Here is a 21,317-nt window from a genome sequence, read left to right as displayed (position 1 = left end):
ACATACATACATATCCATTATATATATATATATATATATATATATATATATATATATATATATATATATATATATATATATATATATATATATATATATAGATAGCTTTGTTCTCTTGAATTATTTTCCAGAAACAATGCAGTGAAAGAAGAGAAGTTTACTTGGAAGATATAAATCTCCATTCAACCAAACAAAGAAAGCACGCATTGAAGAAACAGACATCAAACTCCTCACCTTCATGAGACCAAAGATAAACATGCAAAGAGATGTCATTAGAATACACAGTCAACAGACTGCTGGACAACGTCAGACCGAGGAGAAACAATCCTCAAACAAGGAAATGAGGCCGTTTGGACCAACATTGCCGGAGTGCACTCCCAGTTAATTTTTGCTACAGCTTTAAATTTCAAAATTGTTGATGTTCAACTAAAGTCTAAATAACCCGATCTTTATTGAGAGACCAAACTTGTAATCTTGTACAAGGAAAAATACGAAGCAAGTAAGAAAAAGCAAAAACCGATCGGTCTGCATAATATACTTACAGAATCAATGAATCAAATCACGTTGCAATTGTCCACTGTATTTATTGGTGGCTGAGTGGGGATTGGTTGTACACTTGATTGAGCATAACGTGTCGTGAAGGTTACATTCCCCGATTTTGCACTCATTGCTGGTCACAATTTATTCATTCTCAACAATACCATCATCACGTTGATCACATAATAGTAGTGATCGATCAATGCAATGTTCATTAAAAGCACAACTTACGATTGGCATCACTTTCAGGAGCTTATGCTCACCATTAGACATGTCCACAACCTCGCAATCGTCAAAACCAAACACTACATGATCCCGGCTTCCCACGGAGAGGGGTATGACGCAACAGTCTGGTTTCACCAGCACGTACGTCTCCCTGTATGATTAACTTTCCAATTATTTCCAAGTCAGCAGATACACGATTAAAAATTACCACCCCCCCACCTCCCAAAAAATAAAAATAAAAATAATAAAAAGTGAACATTGGAGGGAAATAAATAAATAGAGACAAGTAAAGTGCTTTTCATAAACTTCATTTCAAATACAGTACCATGAGAAGCAGAAAGATGTTGAGGGCTATAAAATGAAAAAAAAAAATCAAAATAAAAAAGCACACAGACAAATGTGAACGGTGTCTCGGTGAAGGCAATGGGTTATGTCAGAAGGACCACAACCTGCAGAGGAGAAATTGGTCAAATCGACTCAAAAACATGGCATGAGTACTATCTGCCATGTGCAAGCACACATGAAATAATGGGACGCAATCCCAGTTTGACTTGGACCACATGATATCACGGTCTTGGGTGCAATGCCGCAAAGGAATAATCAGCGTCTGGGTGGGGAGCTTGTAACCAAATACACCACTTAGACATGGATTTAAAAGCTATAGACATTTGCACACTGTATTTACCGTATATTAAACAACAAAAACAAACAAAAAAACAATTTCCATCTGTACAATTGTTTGTAAGTTGACCTTTAAAGGTCACAAATAATTTGTGCCATTAACAAACCATTTCCTCTTTGCTCTGTTTTCATAGCTGGGCAGAGCAGACTATTGTACAATAAACGAGAATAATCCAATTGACATACGAATACATTGCATGGAAATGTTGTTAATGATCTTTAACACTTGAAAAGCTACAAATTCCCATGTCGGTAATAATGCCATCTGTCAAGAATAAAATTGGAGATATATATATATATATGTATATAAATACATATGTCATGAAATTGAAGGAATGTGCAATTTGTTCCCCGAGCCAATGTGGAGGACAACCACTCATGGGACACGATACTGTCACGTGTTATCAGCTAAGTATTTAGAAGCCTTGATTAAAATGGTGAAATATTTTTTAAAAGGAGGAAAAGTACGGAACATACGAGTGAGAACTGGCATTTGTTGACATATGGATTGTTTGCCATCGTATACGGTAATTTTATACAATTAATAAATAAATTAATTAATAAAAGTGTCAAACCTACTTGACTTGCAATAAATAAATGAATAGAAATAAAATAGGTCTTAAAGTGATTGCGAGCAATTTTTGTTTTTACTGGTCTCTCAACGATCATAAAAAAAATTATCTACATATTCAAACAGCAGTGCAAAATAACAATAACAACAACAACGAAAAACCAAGAAAGCTTTCTCTTCAAACTGGAGCCAGACTTTCCTGTGGATATGAAATGTGGAGGGGGGGGGGACGTTAAAAGCTATGACAAAGGATCTACAGGCATTACAAGCCAAAGTATCTACAGGGCCAAGTAATCTTCAACAATCATGAGAACAGGCCATCAAGTCCAGGAATCGACAGCATTCTTTCCGTGAAAAAGAAATGAACAGGTTGTGTACCATCTCGCTGGTGGAAACAATACAATGCAGAAATATAATAGAAAGAGTGGGTGGGCCTAATGGCATCCCAAATAGAAAATGCAAGTGAATCGTGGATGGGATACCAGACCGAGTGCAGTGGTAGAAGTGAGTGAATGAAACCAGTGAAAACAAAACAAAACAAAAAAGTTACTGCACAGCACAGGTGGTAGATGGAGAGGCAAGTTGGCAGCAGATACAGGTCGGGTTCATGGGCTTGGGGGGAATGAGATCGAGATCTTCATCATCAGGAACTTCGTCCAGCCGGTAGCCATCCTTCAGCAGCTGTCTGTTCAAATCCTGATTGATTTGCTGCTTGGTGGCAGAATAAAGGGAACAAAGGGGTGATGCAAAATATAAGGTAACAACACATTGCTTCCAATCGTGGAACTGCAGCATCAAGTACTTAATGCTACACATTTAATAAGGTGCAAGGCATTGAATATTTTTTTGCCTGGGTATTCGCCTGAATTTAATGCATTATACAGTGCAAAACAGGGGAGCTCCTTTAAACGGTCCTTCTAAATGACAACGTACCCCACTATGCAGCGTCCTCTGGTGACACCATGTATGAAATGCAGCTACGGAGTCCGGAACCATTCGATGAATGATCCAACTAGGGATCATTACACGTTATAAAAGTGTCGTCTTTATAATCTCTGGTGAGATCGACAAAACTTTTCCTGATAGTAAAGATCTCGCTGGTTGAGCTGATAATAATAATAATAATCATGAAACAAAAAACAATGCCCGATTCAAACTCCAGTTAAAATGCCAATGTGGGCAACATTATCACTACGAGGAAGTGCACGGGTGTCCGATACAAGAGAGAGGGAGTGAGGTAAGAGGAGATGGAGCGGAGGGACGTATACATAGTCAGGCTTCATGGTATAGCTATTCACAATAAAAAGCTTCACCCAACAAGGTGATGCATCAAATTTTGGTCATTTCGAAAACTCGTTTTTCTTTTACCCAAAAGGGCTTTGTTCCTTGCTAAACTATGAGGCTTTAATCTTTCATTCAACGTTGTTTAATCACCGTGAGACTCAAATAACACTTTGACAGCTGCGCGTTCCACCCTGGTGAAATGCAAGTAACAGTATGAACCTTAGTCATGAACACCCCCAAGGGGATCTTGCCGCTGGACTCCCCTTAAGACACCCCCGGGGAGTCCGAGTACATGGGCCAATGCGGTCCGAATTGGCCACAAATTGAAGGAGTTATCCCATATAAATTTTTTTTAAATGGATTATTATTCCAAATAAATCAAAAACTTTGGATTCAATGAACAGTTGTTCCTCCGCCATCCTGACTAGCACAGTGAGCACATAAATACATGATGCTCAATTTTATTCGAATCGCAAAAGTAATCAAAGATGTTTCGGCAATGGAAAAGTTACCTCTGCTGAAGAGTACCCGGAAGAAGAATATCGAGACAATCCTAACTCGTCCTCACTGGGAAAGAAGGAAAGCATGAATGTGAGAGTGGATAAAAACAATCAACATATATAAAATTAGCGGGGATGCGGTTCAAAAATAAAACAGACACTGACAGGAAGATACACAGCAATATGACTGCAACACCAGAGGGCATGATGTGGAGCAGGATGCCGTTTAAAACATCGGACCTGTCAGAGTCGATAGCGACGAGAGGCTTCTCATCCGAACTCTGCTCCAGGGAGGCATAACCCTTGTTTGGAACCACCAACCTTTATAGGGAAGAAGAGCAAGAGAATGAAGAAAAAGATGGGGCTGCTAAACCAAGATATAGTGTCGATTGAAAAGTCTTCTTACATGGACTCGTATAATTATGTCCATAACCTACAACGTACTCTTCGTGAAAAGTTAACGTCCACAAAGAACCAGGGCTTGTAGACAGGTGCTCAGTCTTGTCGTCCCTCCGAAGGACGGTGCACACATCGATTCCTCATCCTGCATGCAAGACACCAGGATGGCAGTTTATAGTTAGGTCGAGATTCAAACTCAGACGAGATGGCATTTTTCTACCGTGCACTCTCTAGGCTCTTCTACCATTCTTGGACTCGATGTAGACTGCTTCACGTTTATCCTCCATAATCATAAATGCCGTTGATCAGCTAAGAAAACCTTTCTTTTCACGACTCAAGCACCATGTTCCTCATTAAAAATTGCCAAATGAAGGAAAAGCTCATTTCCAATAAACCTTTGATGAGAAATCTGTTCATCACAGAAAATATGCTACCAAACCTCCTTCCAACTTGCATATGTTATCGTACCCAATGCGATGTCATACGCTTTTGAAAACATCACTGCTGGCAAAGCAGTCTCAGGAGAGCACCCTTTGTAAGCAATCAATTTATATAAAATTTTCCTACAATGGGAAATGAGAAGCCGAGAAGCCGCTGAGTGGGTGGGTTGCCAATACACTGGGTGGGTTGCCATTGTTTTTCCTCGAATTGGTCAGTGAAGGAATTTTCATTCCAGCCAGTGTGTCAGCAGACAATGGTCTATTCTTACGAAAGAGACTGAGGCATCATTAATGTCCACCAGCGAATGCGAACAGATCGGGCACCCGGCTTAAAGTCCTTACAAAGGAGAGCGCAGTTATTGACGCAATAAATGCCATGTCTGAGAAACATCAGGGTGACACAGTTAGCCTGTGATCTGATCAGGAATCTAAACCAGACCAGACACCTCAAAGCTGGTTGACGACGTTACCTCCGAGCTTTCCTGCCAGACCCATCATACAAGGTTACAAAAAAAACCAAAAACAAAATTCCTTTGAAGAGCAAGAACTGCTGAAAACGACAACATGGGCCTATAAAAATGTTTCTTTTTCATGAATGGATGCAAGTACTCTATGTCCTGGACTCCTGGTAAATATAAACAACAAAATGTTGGTATGGGTAAGCAGGTTGGAGAGTACACCATGGTTATATGTGCAGGCCAAACACAAATACCAATAAGAGAAATGTGTAAAAATAAAATAAAATAAAATAAAAAAATAAAAAATCAGTGAAATAATAAATTATATCTTGCACAAAGTTTAAAAACAGCTGATAAGGGAAAGGATTCACACAGCGATACAGGGACAGCAAGAGACAAAATACAACAAAAATAATCTTTTAAAAGGAAAGGAATTTCAAATGGTTGTTTCTGAAAAGCTAATGATGATATTTGAAATTAAGGTCAATGTCATAATACGTTTCTCATTTTGAAAACGTGCAGGTGGAAGAACAAAAAAAAATTGCTTTGTTTAGGCCTAAGTCACATTTGCTCTACGGCGAGGATACGGCGGCTGTACGCCCTCTAAATTGACAGAAACGTGTGGCGGCCACAGAGTTTCTGCGGTGGCCTCACGCCGTTTGGCTATATTTTACAGGTCGTAAGGTCACCGTGGAATTATAACGCGGAGTTACAACCTTTTTCATTTCTACGTTCGCCGTAGAAATTCGACAAGCCGAAAAAAAAACTGGTAAAAAAAAATAAAATTAACCCATTCGTTACCGTCCGTCTGGCCGCACGTTCGCCTTAGGGCCCCTGCGGTCGCCTTGCGGGCACCTTGAGGCTACCTTGCATCTGCCTTGAAAATTCTATGGCCGCCGCAGGGCCCCCTTAAGGTCACCGTGCGTCATCAAATCAAATACCGTACACGGCAACCCCACGTTTTCGGTCTCCACAATTTCTAAGACCTAAGGCCTAAGTCACATTTGCTCTACGGCGAGGATACGGCAGCCGTACGCCCTCTGAATTGACAGAAACATGCGGCGGCCGCAGAGTTTCTGCGGTGGCCTCACGCCGTTTGGCTATATTTTACAGGTCGTCGTGGAATTATAACGCGGAGTTACAACTTTTTTCATTTCTACGTTCGCCGTAGAAATTCGACAAGCCGAAAAAAAAAAAACTGGTAAAAAAAAAATAAAATTAACCCATTCATTACCGTCCGTCTGGCCGCACGTTCGCCTTGGGGCCCCTGCGGTCGCCTTGCGGGCACCTTGAGGCGACCTTGCATCTGCCTTGAAAATTCTATGGCCGCCGCAGGGCCCACTTAAGGTCACCGTGCGACATCAAATCAAAGACCGTACGGCAACCCCACGTTTTCGGTCTCCACAATTTCTAAGACCTAAGGCCGAAGTCACATTTGCTCTACGGCGAGGATACGGCGGCCGTACGCCCTCTGAATTGACAGAAACGTGCGGCAGCCGCAGAGTTTCTGAGGTGGCCTCAGGGTGGCCCTATGCCGTAAGGTCGCCATGGAATTACAACGAGGAGTTATAACTTCTTTCATTTCTACGTTCGCCGTAGCAATTCAACAAGCCAAAAAAAAAAAAATAAACTGGTAAAAAAAATAATAATAAATTAACCCATTCATTACCGTCCGTCTGGCCACACGTTCGCCTTAGGGCCCCCCTGCGATCACCTTGCGGGCACCTTGCGTCTGCCTTGAAAATTCAATGGCCGCCGCAGGAACGCCCTAAGGTCACCGTGCAACATCAAATCAAAGACCGTACGGCAACCCCACGTTTTCGGTCTCCACATTTTATAAATACGCCGTGCGGCTCCCCAAAAAATAAAAACATATGTGACTGCTACATTGTGTGACCGTGGAAATACTGCGGCCGCCGTATAATTGCTAGTGGCCGTAGATTTTGGAGACCCCACGGCCGCCGTGGCAAATGTGACCTCGGCCTTAGCAATGTCAAAATGACTACATGAAAATAAATGAATAAAAACAACACAATTTGCCAATGTGACAGATTTGAGCTTCGGTTACTTCCTGAGAAAAACATCTCAGATCACATTGACATTTCCCCACTCTGCTGTGACGTGGAACTTCTGTCGATGATGAATCAGTCAGCAATGTTTCTTCCGCAGTCTCAAATTCCTTCATTTTATTCAATTATATGAAGACCAAGTGATAGGTGACCAGTACCTCGTTCGGGCAAGCACCGCCGCTTTCTTGGGCTGCTGATTCACAGGACTGCCCTCTCCCCTCCGTGCAAGGTCACGCTGCTTCTCTAGAAACACAAGGAGAAGTACAAGAAAAGGAGAGGACGAGGGAAGGCAAGGTGGTAAGAATGAACTTGAAACTTGAAAAATGAAATTCCAAAATAATCAGTGGGATCACACAGCTTTAAAAGGAACACTTAATGCCAATTCCAAAGTTCCAGAAACAGGAACAGGCAAAGATTGCAAGTATTTTATCAAAATTCATTCTTGGATGGAAAAACTTTGGAACATAACAATCTGCCTTCATTATAGTGAAGTTATTTTCAGAATATGGCTTGAACCATGACAAAGGGACATCATGAAGGTAAGCGTTATCCAATAAACCACCATTTAGTGATATTGTGTCAAGCGCAACCTCTCATTGCGGATCATAAGAACCTCCAGGAAATTAAAAAAAAAATTAAAAAAAATTCCATACAATTATGACCAATAGGAATAGCACCTCTGGCAGCAACACTGTGTGGCATTGCTTCCACGAGCTTGAAAGTAACCATTTTTACCTCTGCCACCATACAAACCAGACTTGTAGAATGGATGGAAGATATTGTTGTAGATTTCCGCCCGTTCGGCGTGCGGACGACCGTCTCAGCCCAATTGCGGCCGCACAATCTAGTCGTAGCTTTCGGATCAACGCCGAAACCCAGCTACGGGTGTTTTTAACACACCATAAACCAGCCAATCCCTCTGTCCACGTGCTACAGGGTCGATCGCCGAATTGTCGATGTACCTAATTATTCGCACAGATAGAGATACTGGGAGTTTATACCTCGACGGGGCCTGCACGAAAACGAGCCGCTTAAGCAGCTCGTTCCGTATGCGATTGCCGAGCGGTTTTGCATCGCCAAGTCCTGTCGGACCAGATGTACGTTTTATCGGCTTGATAAATCAGCCAGCTAATATTCCGAACGCATCATGGCAGTCAATGGCAGAAAGTGACACAACGAGCAGGTTAACATTCAAACAATAGGGGTATTTATTTTTACACGCAAGCAGTCAATGAAGCAATGGGGGCTCAGGGACAAGACACGAGCAAAAACCTACAGCCGATGTCTATTATCATGTACTTAATCAGTTCTACTTAGGAAGACAAGGCGCCACAGACTTTCATCCAAAACCCCAAAAAGAAAGAACCGGGCTCGTGAGCCTTTATAATTTCTCAGAGCCGGGATGACGGAAGGGGCTCTGAGAGACCGGGCGGGCTACCTGGCCACCCTCGTGGTGACTCGATGGGTCCTTGTTCGGCGACCCTCGGTGTCTTTGCCCGGACACCCGAGCTCTGACTGGCTCCCTTGGTCGTCTGGCCTCCACTGCGGCCTGGCTTAGCCGACGACGCGCTGGAGGAGAGAACGGGTCTCGACTGCGGCCTCCTGGTTGTGCCGGCGAACCCCCAACGAACCAACTGCCCGCACTCTAACACTCCCAACTCTCCAGCTCTCAACGGGGCATTTCTCCACTCCCAACGCCAACTGACTCCAAGCTCTCCACACCAACTCAACTGCCTTTTCGGCCAGCGAATGCGGCTTTCTATCGCTCCAAGGGGAGGGGCCGCCGGGGGCTTTTTCAACCGAAATCAGCACCCTCCCCTCTTTCACCTTTGAACCTTCACCCAGGCTGGATCCACCCCTCCCACCTCCCGGACAGCGGGGGTGGGGGGGGATCCCAGGAATTCTCGGTTGTCTCTTCGGAGCATTTGGTTTTTGTAACCGTCGCTTTTGTTCTCTTCTTCGGGTGGCTTGCTGGGAGTGTGCTTTTCGTTTGTAGAGATGTCGTGGTTGCAGTGTGGTTGGTGCTGTGGTGGGGATGGCATGGTTGTTGAGATGCTGTGGTGGTGGTGGTGGTGGAGGTGGCGTGGTTGTAGTGGTGTCGTTGAAGAGATGCTGTTCGTTTGAAATAAAAGATAGAAAAGAATAACACTACCTCAAAGATTCACAGCCCGGCACACGAACAATTTCCGTTATACATCGGTGGGGAATTCTAACTTGGAATACACACTTACTGAAATAACTGACCTCTGGGGAATTTGACTGCTGTTCTGTGAATTTCCACAACCGTAACAATATGTTTTCACCAGTTTCTCTCTGTCTGTGAGAAGAATAACTCAAAATGTTGTGGATGGATTCAGAGAAACTTGGTGGACAGGTTGGGTGTGTGATAAGGATGAATCAATTTGACTTTCGTGAGGATCCGGATCCCATAATTTAAGTGATTCTTCACAATTGAGAGATGGGGTCAAAAATTATACTTTGCATGATATTTCAAAAAGTTGTGGATGAATTTGGACGAAACTTGGTGGGCGAGTAGGGTAGGTGACACAAACAAGCTGAACAAGCAGGTACGGAGGCAGATTCAGCCCATCAGTGGGAGACAAAACTTAAACTGTTAAGCCTGGCAGAGGTATGCACTCTGTGTCCCAGTCCCTGCTGATGAGAAACATCCCCATAACATGATGCTGCCACACCATGCTTCACAGTAGTGATGGTGTTCTTTGGGTGATGAACTGTGTTGGGTTTGCGCCAAACTTAACATTTTGCATTTCGGTCAAAAAGTTCCATCTTTGTTTGGTCAGACCTCAAAACTTTTTGCCACATGGCTTCAGAATCTCCAGAGTGTTCGTTTGCATAGCTCAAATGGGACTCAAGGTTGGCTTTTCTGAGTAAAGGCTTCCTTCTTGCTACCCTACCGTACAGGCCAGAGTTGTAGAGTGCTTGGGATATTGTTGTCACGTGCACACAGTGACAAGTCTTGGCCATAAAGGTATGTAGCTCTTTCAAAGTTGCCATCGGCCTCTTGGTAGCCTTTCTGATCAGTCTCCTCCTTGCATGTTCATCCAGTTTGGAGGGACAACCTGATCTAGGTAGAGTCTGGGTGGTACCATAAGCCTTCCACTTATTAATAATTGTCTATGACTGTGCTCCAAGAGATAATCAAGGCCTTTGAAATATTTTGATACCGATCCCTTCATCTGTGCCTTTCCACAACTTTATCCCAGAAGTCTTTTGAAAGCTCCTTGGTTGTCATGGTTGAGTCTTTGCTGTGTAATGCACTACCAGCAAAAGAAACCTACAGGAACAGCTGATATTACTCTGAATTAATCAGAAGCAATACAATTTAACACAGGTGGAGGCCAATTAACGTGGTGTGCGATTTTAAGGTGATTTGTTATACATGAGCTAATTTATAATTGCTATGAGAAGGGAGTGCAAACTTGTCCAATGAAGATATTCCAGTTTTGTATTTTTTAATTAATTTTCTAAAATTTGTTTTTCACTTGGAAGTTGTGGGTTACGATGTGTAAATAAAGGTGGAAAAAAAGTCTGATTTAATGCAATTTAATTCCAAGCTACAAGGCAACAAAAGTTGAAAATTTTGAAAGGGGGTGTACACTTTCTGTTGGCATATGTATAATGATGTAATAATGTAGGCTGAGGCATATCTGGCGACGTCGAAGAGTGTCCTTCTAGTTACACATCAACTTGGTGGGCGATTTTCTTTTTATACCTAACAGGAAGCAACCTTAAATATAAACACGAGTTGTCTTCCAGTCTTTCAAAGGAACTTCAATGCACGAGGCCATTAGGGCCCATCAAGCCTGTGCTCTGGTTGCTTATCCGTGCTCTATCCTTTTTAAACGATATTAAATTGTCAAGCAAGGAAGCAGCACGTACGACACATTACGATGCTAATTTACTTGCACTACATGTTCTTTATAGAGTCCTGATGAAAATTAAATGACACCAAAAACTACAAATGAACACCACAAACACACAACCAAACAGTCTGAGGTGGTGTAGTAGTGAACCATGTACTTTATTTTAAGAATTCCAAGCACATTACCCGTAGGGTGAGTGTGTCAACCCCCTAATCACGCACGCACGCAAACACACGGCGGTGAGGGGAAGGCGACGGCGTGCTTTGACGACTCCCTCCTTCCGTGGACCGATGAAACCGTATGTGGAAATGGCAACCAGTGTCAGCAGATAGCCGTGTTTGGGTGAGCAGAGGTGTCCCCGGGTGGGATTGGCCAAATGGGATACAGCACGAATGAGACAACGGCTTCGTCCACAAGTCGTAGTTCCTTGCTGGAATGGAAATAAGTGCTTTGAGACCAGGAAAGGCTCCGTTCGGTCTTGGGGCCCGCATGTGGAGATGATGACCGGTCGCGACAGCCAGGACATCCACATACAGGTTGTGATTACACACGCATACACAATTCTAACAACTCCGCAACCCTCAACCCCCCCCCTCCCCAAGCCTCAACCTCCCCTCCCAAATCTATCCCATTTCTGCTCTGCCCCCCCCAACCCTAAAGTATCCATCCCCTCCACCACTACAACTCTTCAACCCCGACCCCCACCAAATTTCTTCAACCTTTCCATTGCCATTACCGACTTCAAAGAAACCCGTCACAGTCGCTGGTCTAACTCTCAATTTTAAGAGACAATAGTCGGAAATAATATTTTTAACTCTCAATTTTAAGAGACAAGTCGGACTTGGGGTTGGGAGGCAGAGGAGGTTGAGAATTTGGGGTTTGTGAGTGGGGGATGGGTGAGTTGAGGACTTTAAGTCACATTTTACATTATGTGGCATTTCCATGGGTCCCTGTTAGTAATAATTTAATACGAGTTCCCTTCCAAGGAGATTTGATGCAGGACGACATTATGCCCATCAAAGCCTGCACCATTATTACCAGCATATTGATATTTGTCTGTGCCCTTTCCCTTTCTAAAGGCTGAAACGGCAAGCAAGGAAGCAGCACATGCCATTTTAAAAGTCTTTGGTATGACCTGGCCTCTTGGACCAAGAGAGGACACTTTAACCATGAAGCCACCATGGCTGGTTGACCTTAAGTGATTCAAAATATCATTTGTAAAAAAGTTAATAGCAAAGCTTTTTCTTATTATTATTAATACATGTCCTGTCTTTAGAGGGCATTGTAAATGCAAAGCTTGTTTTATGAACAATAAAATACATGACAACAAAACAAAATATTTAAATCAGGAGTTACGAATGCGATGCAAAGCATTCCACAAATTGTAGCACAGGGAAACATAAAACACAAGTGAACTGTCACCGATTATTATGCCACATCTTTGAATTATAAAATACTAGAAACACCTGCTTCCTACAGGAACGGCAAGGGGGAGGAGGGGGCAACCACTGAGAATTGGTGTATTTTAGAATGATCTGTACAACTGGGCATTTCATTTATTTTTAGTGATAGCATCCAGTTTTTAAGATATTCTGTCCAGTGGTGTAGGAGTACATTAGCGAGTATAACTCCTGGGTTGCGGAAAATGGTAGATCGTGTGTGCCATCCCAAGAATACCGAAAATCCCCAACTCAAGTTGAGCCACTCCCATCCATGAAATACCCCATATAGTCAGCGTCTCTTTATGGCTTCTCCTAACCAAATAAAAAGTTATTCTGTCCAGTATAAGTGCAGGAGTGCATTAGCAGGTAATACAACTCCCCACTTTAACATAAATGTAAGAACCTACACTGGAGGTGGCCATCCCAACTTATTTGAACATTCCGATGCACACCCAACACTTTTAGAATTATTTTGTCCAGCTGTTTCAGCATGAATAAAATAGAGCACATGTGTAAATTGGCCAAGTAGTTTGATTCTTATAAAAGTTTTCATACAAATATACCATCATAATACAGTACTGGAAACCACTGGTGCTTGTAATACACTCTCCAAAAAGAGTGGTGCTACATGATGTACATTTACATAGAGAATTTGCTTCTCCCCCCAGGACCTTTAAAAAAAAAAAAATTTAAACACCTAAAACCTTCCCAGGCACACCCCAAGTACAACCACCAAATTTCAACTCATTCTGTAGGGCTGACAGGATGGCCAAGTGGTACGCACACTCTCCTCTGAGCCGTCGAGTCTGGGTTCAAATCTTAGCCTAGCCATAAACTGTCACCCTCATGTCTCGTAGGCAGGGTGAGGCATCAATATGCGTCATCCCTCAGATGTTTGATAAACTAGGCGTCCTTTCTGCCAGCATTACTTGGTGGACGTTAAAGATCCAACGGTATCCTACGCAAAGAGTAGGCGACATGAATGATGATGTAGGCGACTATCACCGACATCAAGAACAAATTCCAAATTCCTGCCGAAACCTACAGAGGGCATTGCATGCATCAGTGTCACAGTTGTATCTCCAACCATTGATGCTACTCGCAGCCTTATGCTGCATCCAAAGAAGATGAGACTGCCAACATCATCTCCTACCACCAATAAAACCCTCACCACTCCCCCATGCAGTTAGGTGCTACCTGCCCAGCCCCATCATGTGCACAGTAACCTTTCCTCCCCTCGATTGGTATGCTGCCAGCCCCAACCTCAGCTAAACCACTCCACCTCCCTGCGTGTGATACAATGCCAGCGCAAGTAGTCGAACTCCCCCCATGTGGTACAATTCCAGCGCTGGGCCACCTCCTTCTCTGCAGGTTATCATCGCCACAGGTCATACAGCACCAGCTCAACTTGTCCCTCCCTATGCATTAACGGCATAATATCCATGACCAGCATGCAAGCCTAGCCTGCAGCGAATGCATAATTTTTTTTTTTTAACCCAACTATTAATGTGCACTCATGAACCAAAATAAGATAAATTAAAATAAAATAAAAAATGAAATTATAAAAAGGAAAATATATTGTTATGGATTTCCGCCACTCCGGCGTGCGGGCGACGGCTTTTAGCCAATTGTGGCCGTGTGCCCACCGACCGTGGCAATCCAGTCGCAGCTTTCGGATCAACGCCGAAATCCAGCTACAGGTGTGTTTTTAACCACACCACAACCTTGTCAATGCTCTGCCCGCACAATAGAGTCGATCGACGAATTGTCGATTTACCTAATTATTCGCACGGACAGACCACCGAGAGGTTGTACCTCAACGGAGCTTGCTTGGAAACGAGCCGCTTAAGCAGCTCGCTCCGTTTGCAATTGCCGAGTGGTGTATTATCGCCAAGCCCCGTTGGATCAGATTATTTTATCGGCTATTAAAAACCAGTTATTATTCCGAACGCAATTATGGCAGCTCAATGGAGGAAGGGAAGCAACGAGCAGGTGTACGAGGTGTGTTCAAAAAAGTATCCAACCTTAATTTTTCGTGCGTAAACAAATGAAGCTCGGGAGGCGTGGTTTGGTGCACGTATGTAGGCGATCCTAATCTGTATGCATGAATATTTTCCCGCCTGCAGAAGCTGTCAGTCGCCTACGGATCGCCGATGAGTGAGGAAGTGTAAGTGAGCGCAGTCAGATTTCCGTTTTTGACAAAATGACGGATCACTGTGGTCTCATCGCCAGTGATCACTGTGTTTAAGAAGTTGGGATCGCTGTTCACAGTCTCCAGCATGTCCTGTGCGATCTCCAGAGTTACTTCTGCTCGATCGTTAGCAGCTTTGGCACGAACTTCGCTGAGATTCTCCTTAAGCCCAAATCCTCAGTCACAATGGAATGAATGGATCCAATGCTGACGCCTGCCTCGTCTGCAAGTTCTCTGATCGCGATTCGATGATCCTGCATCAGCAGGGTCTTCACTTGGTCAATGACGATCTCATTTCAGGATGTTGAGGGCCTACCAGAACGTGCTTCACTTTCCACTGATGTGCGACCATCTTTGAAGCGGTTGTACCACTCTTTTATACGTGTGGTGCCCATTGCTTCGTTCCCGAAGGCCTGTTGAATCTTGCGGATCGTTTCCACTTGGGAATCGCCAAGCTTTACACAAAATTTGATGCAGTAGCATTGTTCAAGTTTTTCCGTCATTTTGTCAAAAACGAAAATCCGACGGCGCTCACTTACACTTCTTCACTAATCGGCAGTCTGTCGGCGACTGACAGCTTCTGCAGGCAGGAAAATATTCACGCATACGGATTAGGATCGCCTACATACGTGCACCAAACCACGCCTCCAGAGCTTCATTTGTTTACGCACGAAAAATTAAGGTTGGATACTTTTTGAACACACCTCGTATATTCAAACAATGACATTTATTCATACACGTATGCAAGCAATGGGGGTAAGGAACCAGACACGAGCAAAAAGACCTACAGCCGTTGTCTATTTATTATGTACACTTATAACAATTCTACTTATTGGACAAGGCGCCACAGACTTCCATGCAAAAACCCCAGAAAAGAACAGGGAGAACAGGGCCCGTAGGCCTTTAATGTTCCGCGGAGCCGTGAAGACCGAAGGAGCTCCGCGAGACCGTGCAGTTTACCTTCCACCCTCATGGTGACTCGCTGGGCGACCCTCGATGTCTCGTCGTCAACACGGCAGCTGGTGTATTGGCAGCTCGGTTGGTCCAGGCCTAGCCGACGACGCCTCAGAGGAGCGAACCGGCCTTGCTCTTTTAGAGTTGATGCTCTCTTAAGAACCCGCTCACTCCTCAGCGTCGTTCGGACCGTGATGTCGCTGGCTGGCGACTTCTCTCCGGCTGCCTCCATGGCACTGCAAGCTTGGCTGGACTCCAGGCTCCACTCCGACCTCAACCCCGAAACGAACTCAACCACGAACCCAGACTCAACCGAATTCCCGGGGCTTCAGCCCCACCTTTTATTGGGTTCGGGGAGGGGGGGTTGTGTTTGGTCTTTCACCTCTGACCCTTCACCCCCCTGCTGGCTCCGCCCCTTTTGTCATTCTGATCCGATCTTGTCGTCAAACGCGGACAAAGCGGACGTGGTAGAAATCACCGGCTTTCGCTCCAACGAGGGAGTCCTCGCGTTGTCGGCGGAGATGCCGTTTGTTTGTGGAATGCCGTTGCTGGCGAAAAGATGGCGGCGTTTGTGGAGATGAAGGTGAGATGTTGTTTGTTGTGGCGAAGGTGGGTGAAATCCAAGTCATTAACATTTTTTAAAAATGCATTTTTGGCTCTGAAATATTCCATAGACATCAAATTTGGGTAAAAGTTGGTCTTCATACTCATCTTGGAAGGAGTCAACTTATTAAATACCAAAATAATTGATTGCATACATATTTTTTGAAAAAAAAAAGATTCTTTGATTTTCTAAAAAAATGACGTTTTTTGACATGAAAAAGGCTGTTTTTAGAAAGCTCAATTTTTTTTGAAAGCATCCCTCCAGTAAATTTTTGATTTGTAATGACAGATCATATCAGAAATAACTGTTCAGAATTAATTTTGACCATATGGAACAAAATAATTTTTCACCATATCACTTCAACAACATGAACATTTTTTTCCGTCCCTTCGCATTGTACTATACCGAGAAGTTGGTTGGGACTGAACCTTCACTTAAAGTACATATAAAAAAAATGCTATTCAGACATCTCCCATATGATTAAAAATGCAATAAAACAGATTTCATTTAATTTTTTATTTATAATGTATATACACTCGAGGAAAGAAAATAAAAGTTAAGATTTCTCAATTCTATCGATTCCGACCCTTCGCCATGATTTTTTTTTTTTCCAGAATTTTTTTTTATGCATCAAGTGACTAATTTGAAATTTGGTGTACTTATGTAGCCCAACTCATCGCTTCAAATTATACTCTTTCCTGGAATTAATACCCTCAATGAGTTTTGGACTCAAAGATTATTGTACCCATTTTCCTCCCTTCGCTTTACAGGACTTTTGGATTTCACCCAGGTGGTGAGGAGATGTTGTTTAAAATAACGATAGGAAAGAATAACACTACCTCAAAGATGCACAGCCCGGCTCACAAATAATTCCCGTTAGACATCGGTGGGGAAATCTATTCTGGCCACACACTTATCGACATAACTGATCTTCATGGAACCTGAATGGTGATCTGTGAATTTCCACAACCGTAACAATATCATTCTAAAATATGGCAACATTAGTCCAAGTTAACTTTGAATACAAGGGGGTGGTGGCAGTAGACAGGGGGCAGGGAGGTGTAACCACACTTTTTTTTATAAAGGAAGGAGAGAGTACAACCAGAATATTTATAAGGAAGTGGTACACAAGCAGAATAGTACCCCTGCTAGTTTTTTTATTTTTTTTATAAAGGAGAGAGGGCCATACACGGCATTGTGCAAGATATTTCAGACACCATAATTTGCTCCAAGAAGGAACATGTGTCAAAATGAGCAGCAATACAAAACCTATTCAATAAACTGCCCTGGTCCATGCAACACCATCAGCACATAGTGGAGGGTCCTTCATGGGCAAATTGTATAATTGATCAATATTGATGTGAAAGGGGGTGGGAAAGGAAAGAGAGATAGAAACCTTAAAAAAAAAAAAAAAATAAAAGAAAACAAGACGATAGACACAAAACTCAAACAAGGGCTGAAATCTGACAAATGAAAAATATTCCACCACTTCTTCAGATTCCAATGAAACGACGATACGCTCGAGTGTTATTACATCAACACCTACCGGCCATGTTGGTGACGGGGACATTTTGACCCTCCACAGATCCCACACTGTCTTCACTAACTGCCGACTCCTCAGAATCCTGTAAATATCCCGAGTCACACGTCAGTTAAATAAAATCAGTCTCAATTACATCATAAACAAAGACAGAAGCCATAACAAGCTCCTCATATTAAATGCTTCTGCTTGCAGGTTGTTACAAAGACTTAACAGCTTAGCAAGGTCCTGCTCATAACACTCTCGCAAAGTGGATCACTGTGCCAACCCTCAAGTTATCAGGGTTATAATAATATTTACCGACCGTATTTCTCGATACTTTGTTTTCCTCATTTCTTGCATAAAATATTATCACAACATATTCTGAGCAGAAAATAACACCAGCAGCACAACACATCTCCTGATTGGACACAAACTAGACCATCATTTTTGAGGAGCGTGAGCACGATCGTGCACAATCATGATCTTCATTTTTGAGTGAGTGCATGATGGTCACTGTCCTCGAAAAAAAAAAAAAATTGGTCGACAAAGTTGAGGCTCGTGGAAGAGCTTGTCTTAGTACACAGCGGGACAAAATAAGCAGTTGAGAGAGAGGGGGAAACACCAACAGCAGAGTTGAAGGCCAAGATAGAGGCAGAAAAACATTGGGTGTTGAGAGGACTAAGGGGCAAGAGAGGATGCATATAGGGTGGACAAGATGGATACAGAAGGAAAACTTTGTCGTCATCATGGAAATTGAGGCAGAATTCAGCCAAATTACCAAACCTCACGGAATCTACCAAACATGAATAAACCAGTAAACATCACCATATGTGGCAAGTTGGAGGTGGCGAAAAAAGGGATGGTAGGAATCAAGAGTGGGTTTTTATTTTGTTTATTTATTAGACGTGATTGGAACATGGAAGTAAAGTGATACTGCAAGTGAAATCCTTCGGTGAGGGAAAGCTTACGTCGTCACACAGCCAAATGACTAGAGCGATACCTTGCATATCGGCTACAGGTCTATCAGTCTGTGAGTCAATCCTTGCGAGTGGAACAAGAAACAACAAGGAAACTCAATGCAGGGGGAGGCCATTCGGTCCATTAAACATGCGCAAAAACATTGCGTTTTCAAAATCGATCGTATTTTCCATTAAATACCTGTTTTGACGATACCAAGATGGATCTGCGGGTTTTCAGAAACAAAGCGGGCCAAACTCGTGAATGTTCAATCCATCATGACGCCCAAACTACGACCAAGTCTCACTGAATTTGACACTCAAGAGAACTTGGCCTCTGGTAGAACGAGGCTCCAAAAATACACATACTCTAAGTGAACTTGTGTTTTCGGTCTCCAGGAGAACTCGGCCACAGATTTGTGCGCATTTACGATTTTGCTCTGGAAATATTGGAACAGTCTCATCCTAACTCTGGTAGTTAAGAAATATAATTAATATTATCCAATATCTCTGTTACAAAGCAGGAGTGTGTCCGTCCGTCCGTCCATCAGACCCCAAATTACTCCCTCAGTTTTGGGGCTCGCCCCGCCAAACCTTATGTGGAACGTTTTGGGGTCCAGCGGATGTAGGAGGTTTCATAAATTTTTCAATACAATTACGATATTAATTTTCGATCCGTATGAAGTGTTTTGTATCCACCATTCCTCGCCGACAGATTCGTCTATAATGGGTGTCACGTGAGAACGGCACCGATATTCGTTTACCTTACGAGTGTTTGTATTTTGTTATATTGAATGGTAGAGTATTAATTTGCGATTGGAATGATGCTGTTTGCAATGAAAAGAGAGAGAGAGATCGAGTTTAAAGCAGAAAGAAGAAATTATGTGAGGATTTCCACCCGTGACATTTGTGGATTCAGCATTGCTTATTTGCCGTTTCCACATCGTCTGCTTTTGAACGCTCGAATGTGCAACACGTACCACAAGAGTTCAAAATACTGAGAAAAAAAACCAAAAACAAACAAACAAACAAACAAACAAAGGCAGAAACCAGATGATGCCGATGGGACACAAGACCAAGCAAGAGACAATGAAGCTAACAGAACCGGATGATATGATGCTGATAGGACACAAGACCAAGCAACAGACACTGAAGCTAACAGAGAGGCCAAAGTTCAAGCTTCAGAGGGGAAGAACAGGCAAGAAATACAGAATGCTCCAAGTGGCACTCTCAAGAAATGGATCCCCAAAAGGACTGAATGTTCTCACCAAAGTTGGAAAAAAAACGATGAAGAATCCAGTATATTAAGAAGTTTTGCAGTGAATTAAATTGTCTGCGTGCACACGCGTTAGGGAGGTTTGGCATTATCCATGCAAAAACTTTTCCGTCAGCATCACGCCATAATGGCTGAGGGTGGATGAGCTCCTTGTGAGCATATCTAGTGCCTAACTCTGTCTGCGCATGGTATCCTGCAGTTGGGTAACCCCATTTAGGAGGTTGGTGGCAGTATTTGCACTCCCGCCACCGTAAAACCCTTCGCAAAACACAAGAAAAACACAAAGAAATCTGAAAACCCACTCCACAGAAGTACCTCCTGTGCAGCTGCTCTCGGCAAGGCAGCTCACCAGATGATGGGATTGGGGCAAAGCCTTCGGGACCGCTCTCCTTGAGAAGAAGAAAACCACAGGGTAACCTTCTCAGGTCAGATTGCAGTTGTGTGTGTCGGAGTGGTGCTGAGGTGTCGTCCACCAGACGGTGATCTCCTTGGGTTAACATGAGGCAGTCCTTTCGGGTGGGTGCCTGGAATGTTCTATCCCTGAGAGGATGATCACCTTTCTCTGCTATCATCTGAGCTCCAGCGTTTGAACATCAGCATTTCAGCACTCTCTGAGGTTCGAGACTGGATAGTGGTAAGATCATGTCGGCTGGTTACACCGACTATTGGTCTGGTCGCTCTGATGGTTACCATACCCAAGGAGTTGGTGTTGCTGTGTCCAACAAGCTGACAATGATAATTGAGGGAGCACCGGACAATGAGCATATTATGAGAACAAGGATTTGTCACTCCTTGAGTATCGTTTCCCTGGTCTCGGTATATGCTCCGACTGAGGAGAGTGATCTCACCGTGAAGGATGCATTCTATGCCACTCTCGAATCTGTAGTTGATCAGTGCCCCAAACGAGATACTCCGAGTCTTGGGGGATTTCAATGTATCGACTGGAACTGACAGGGATTGGTTATGAGGCATGTGTTGATTCCCATGGGTCTAGAACTATGAACTAGAATTGCACTAAGTTCTTGACCTTGCAAGAAGTCATGGACTTAGGGTGGCTGGTTCATAGTTTCAGCACCCACAGGCTCATCGCTGGACTTGTTATGCAAACGCTGGTGATGTGGCAAAGGAGATTGACCATTTGCTCATAGCTGGTCGCTGGAGGATGATCCGGAACTGTAGGGTCTACCGGAGTGCTCAGTTCCTCAATACGAACCACAGGCTTGTGGAAGCAACTCTGAAGTTGCAGCTTAAATCCGGGAGAATGGTACCATCCCAGCCTAGGCTAGATGTTGGCAAGCTCAAGAACGAGAGGACAGCCGATGAG

The 21,317-nt window shown here is 43.5% G+C and overlaps 2 protein-coding genes across 6 annotated transcripts in view; both read right to left on the bottom strand.

Annotated features, from left to right (window-relative positions):
* Nucleotides 1–908, bottom strand: part of LOC147027882 (sorting nexin-2-like) — a 249,288-nt gene extending 248,380 nt beyond the window's left edge. Inside the window, exon 1 of one of the 4 annotated variants that reach the window (XM_085877607.1) lies at nucleotides 801–908. The gene's annotated coding sequence lies outside the window, so the exon portion shown is untranslated. Of the gene's footprint in view, nucleotides 1–768 lie in introns of all 4 variants that reach the window. The other 3 variants (XM_085877609.1, XM_085877606.1, XM_085877605.1) reach the window with 3 other exon arrangements.
* The window catches only part of LOC147027881 (protein FAM219A-like), a 29,304-nt gene continuing 8,551 nt past the window's right edge, over nucleotides 565–21,317 (bottom strand). Inside the window, exons 2-6 of one of the 2 annotated variants that reach the window (XM_085877629.1) lie at nucleotides 17,786–17,864; nucleotides 7,323–7,407; nucleotides 4,039–4,119; nucleotides 3,811–3,865; nucleotides 565–2,725 (exon numbers count right to left, since the gene is read on the bottom strand). In XM_085877629.1, the coding sequence (XP_085733755.1) occupies nucleotides 2,561–2,725; nucleotides 3,811–3,865; nucleotides 4,039–4,119; nucleotides 7,323–7,407; nucleotides 17,786–17,864 (465 nt within the window). In that variant the 3' untranslated portion in view covers nucleotides 565–2,560. The remainder of the gene's footprint in view (nucleotides 2,726–3,810; nucleotides 3,866–4,038; nucleotides 4,120–7,322; nucleotides 7,408–17,785; nucleotides 17,865–21,317) is intronic. The other variant, XM_085877630.1, reaches the window with a different exon arrangement.

This window comes from Eptatretus burgeri, chromosome 4 (assembly GCF_056783735.1).
Source record: "Eptatretus burgeri isolate ZD-2024b chromosome 4, Ebu_testis_v1, whole genome shotgun sequence".
NCBI lineage: Eukaryota > Metazoa > Chordata > Myxini > Myxiniformes > Myxinidae > Eptatretus > Eptatretus burgeri.
This window is presented reverse-complemented; position numbering and strand designations above follow the sequence as displayed.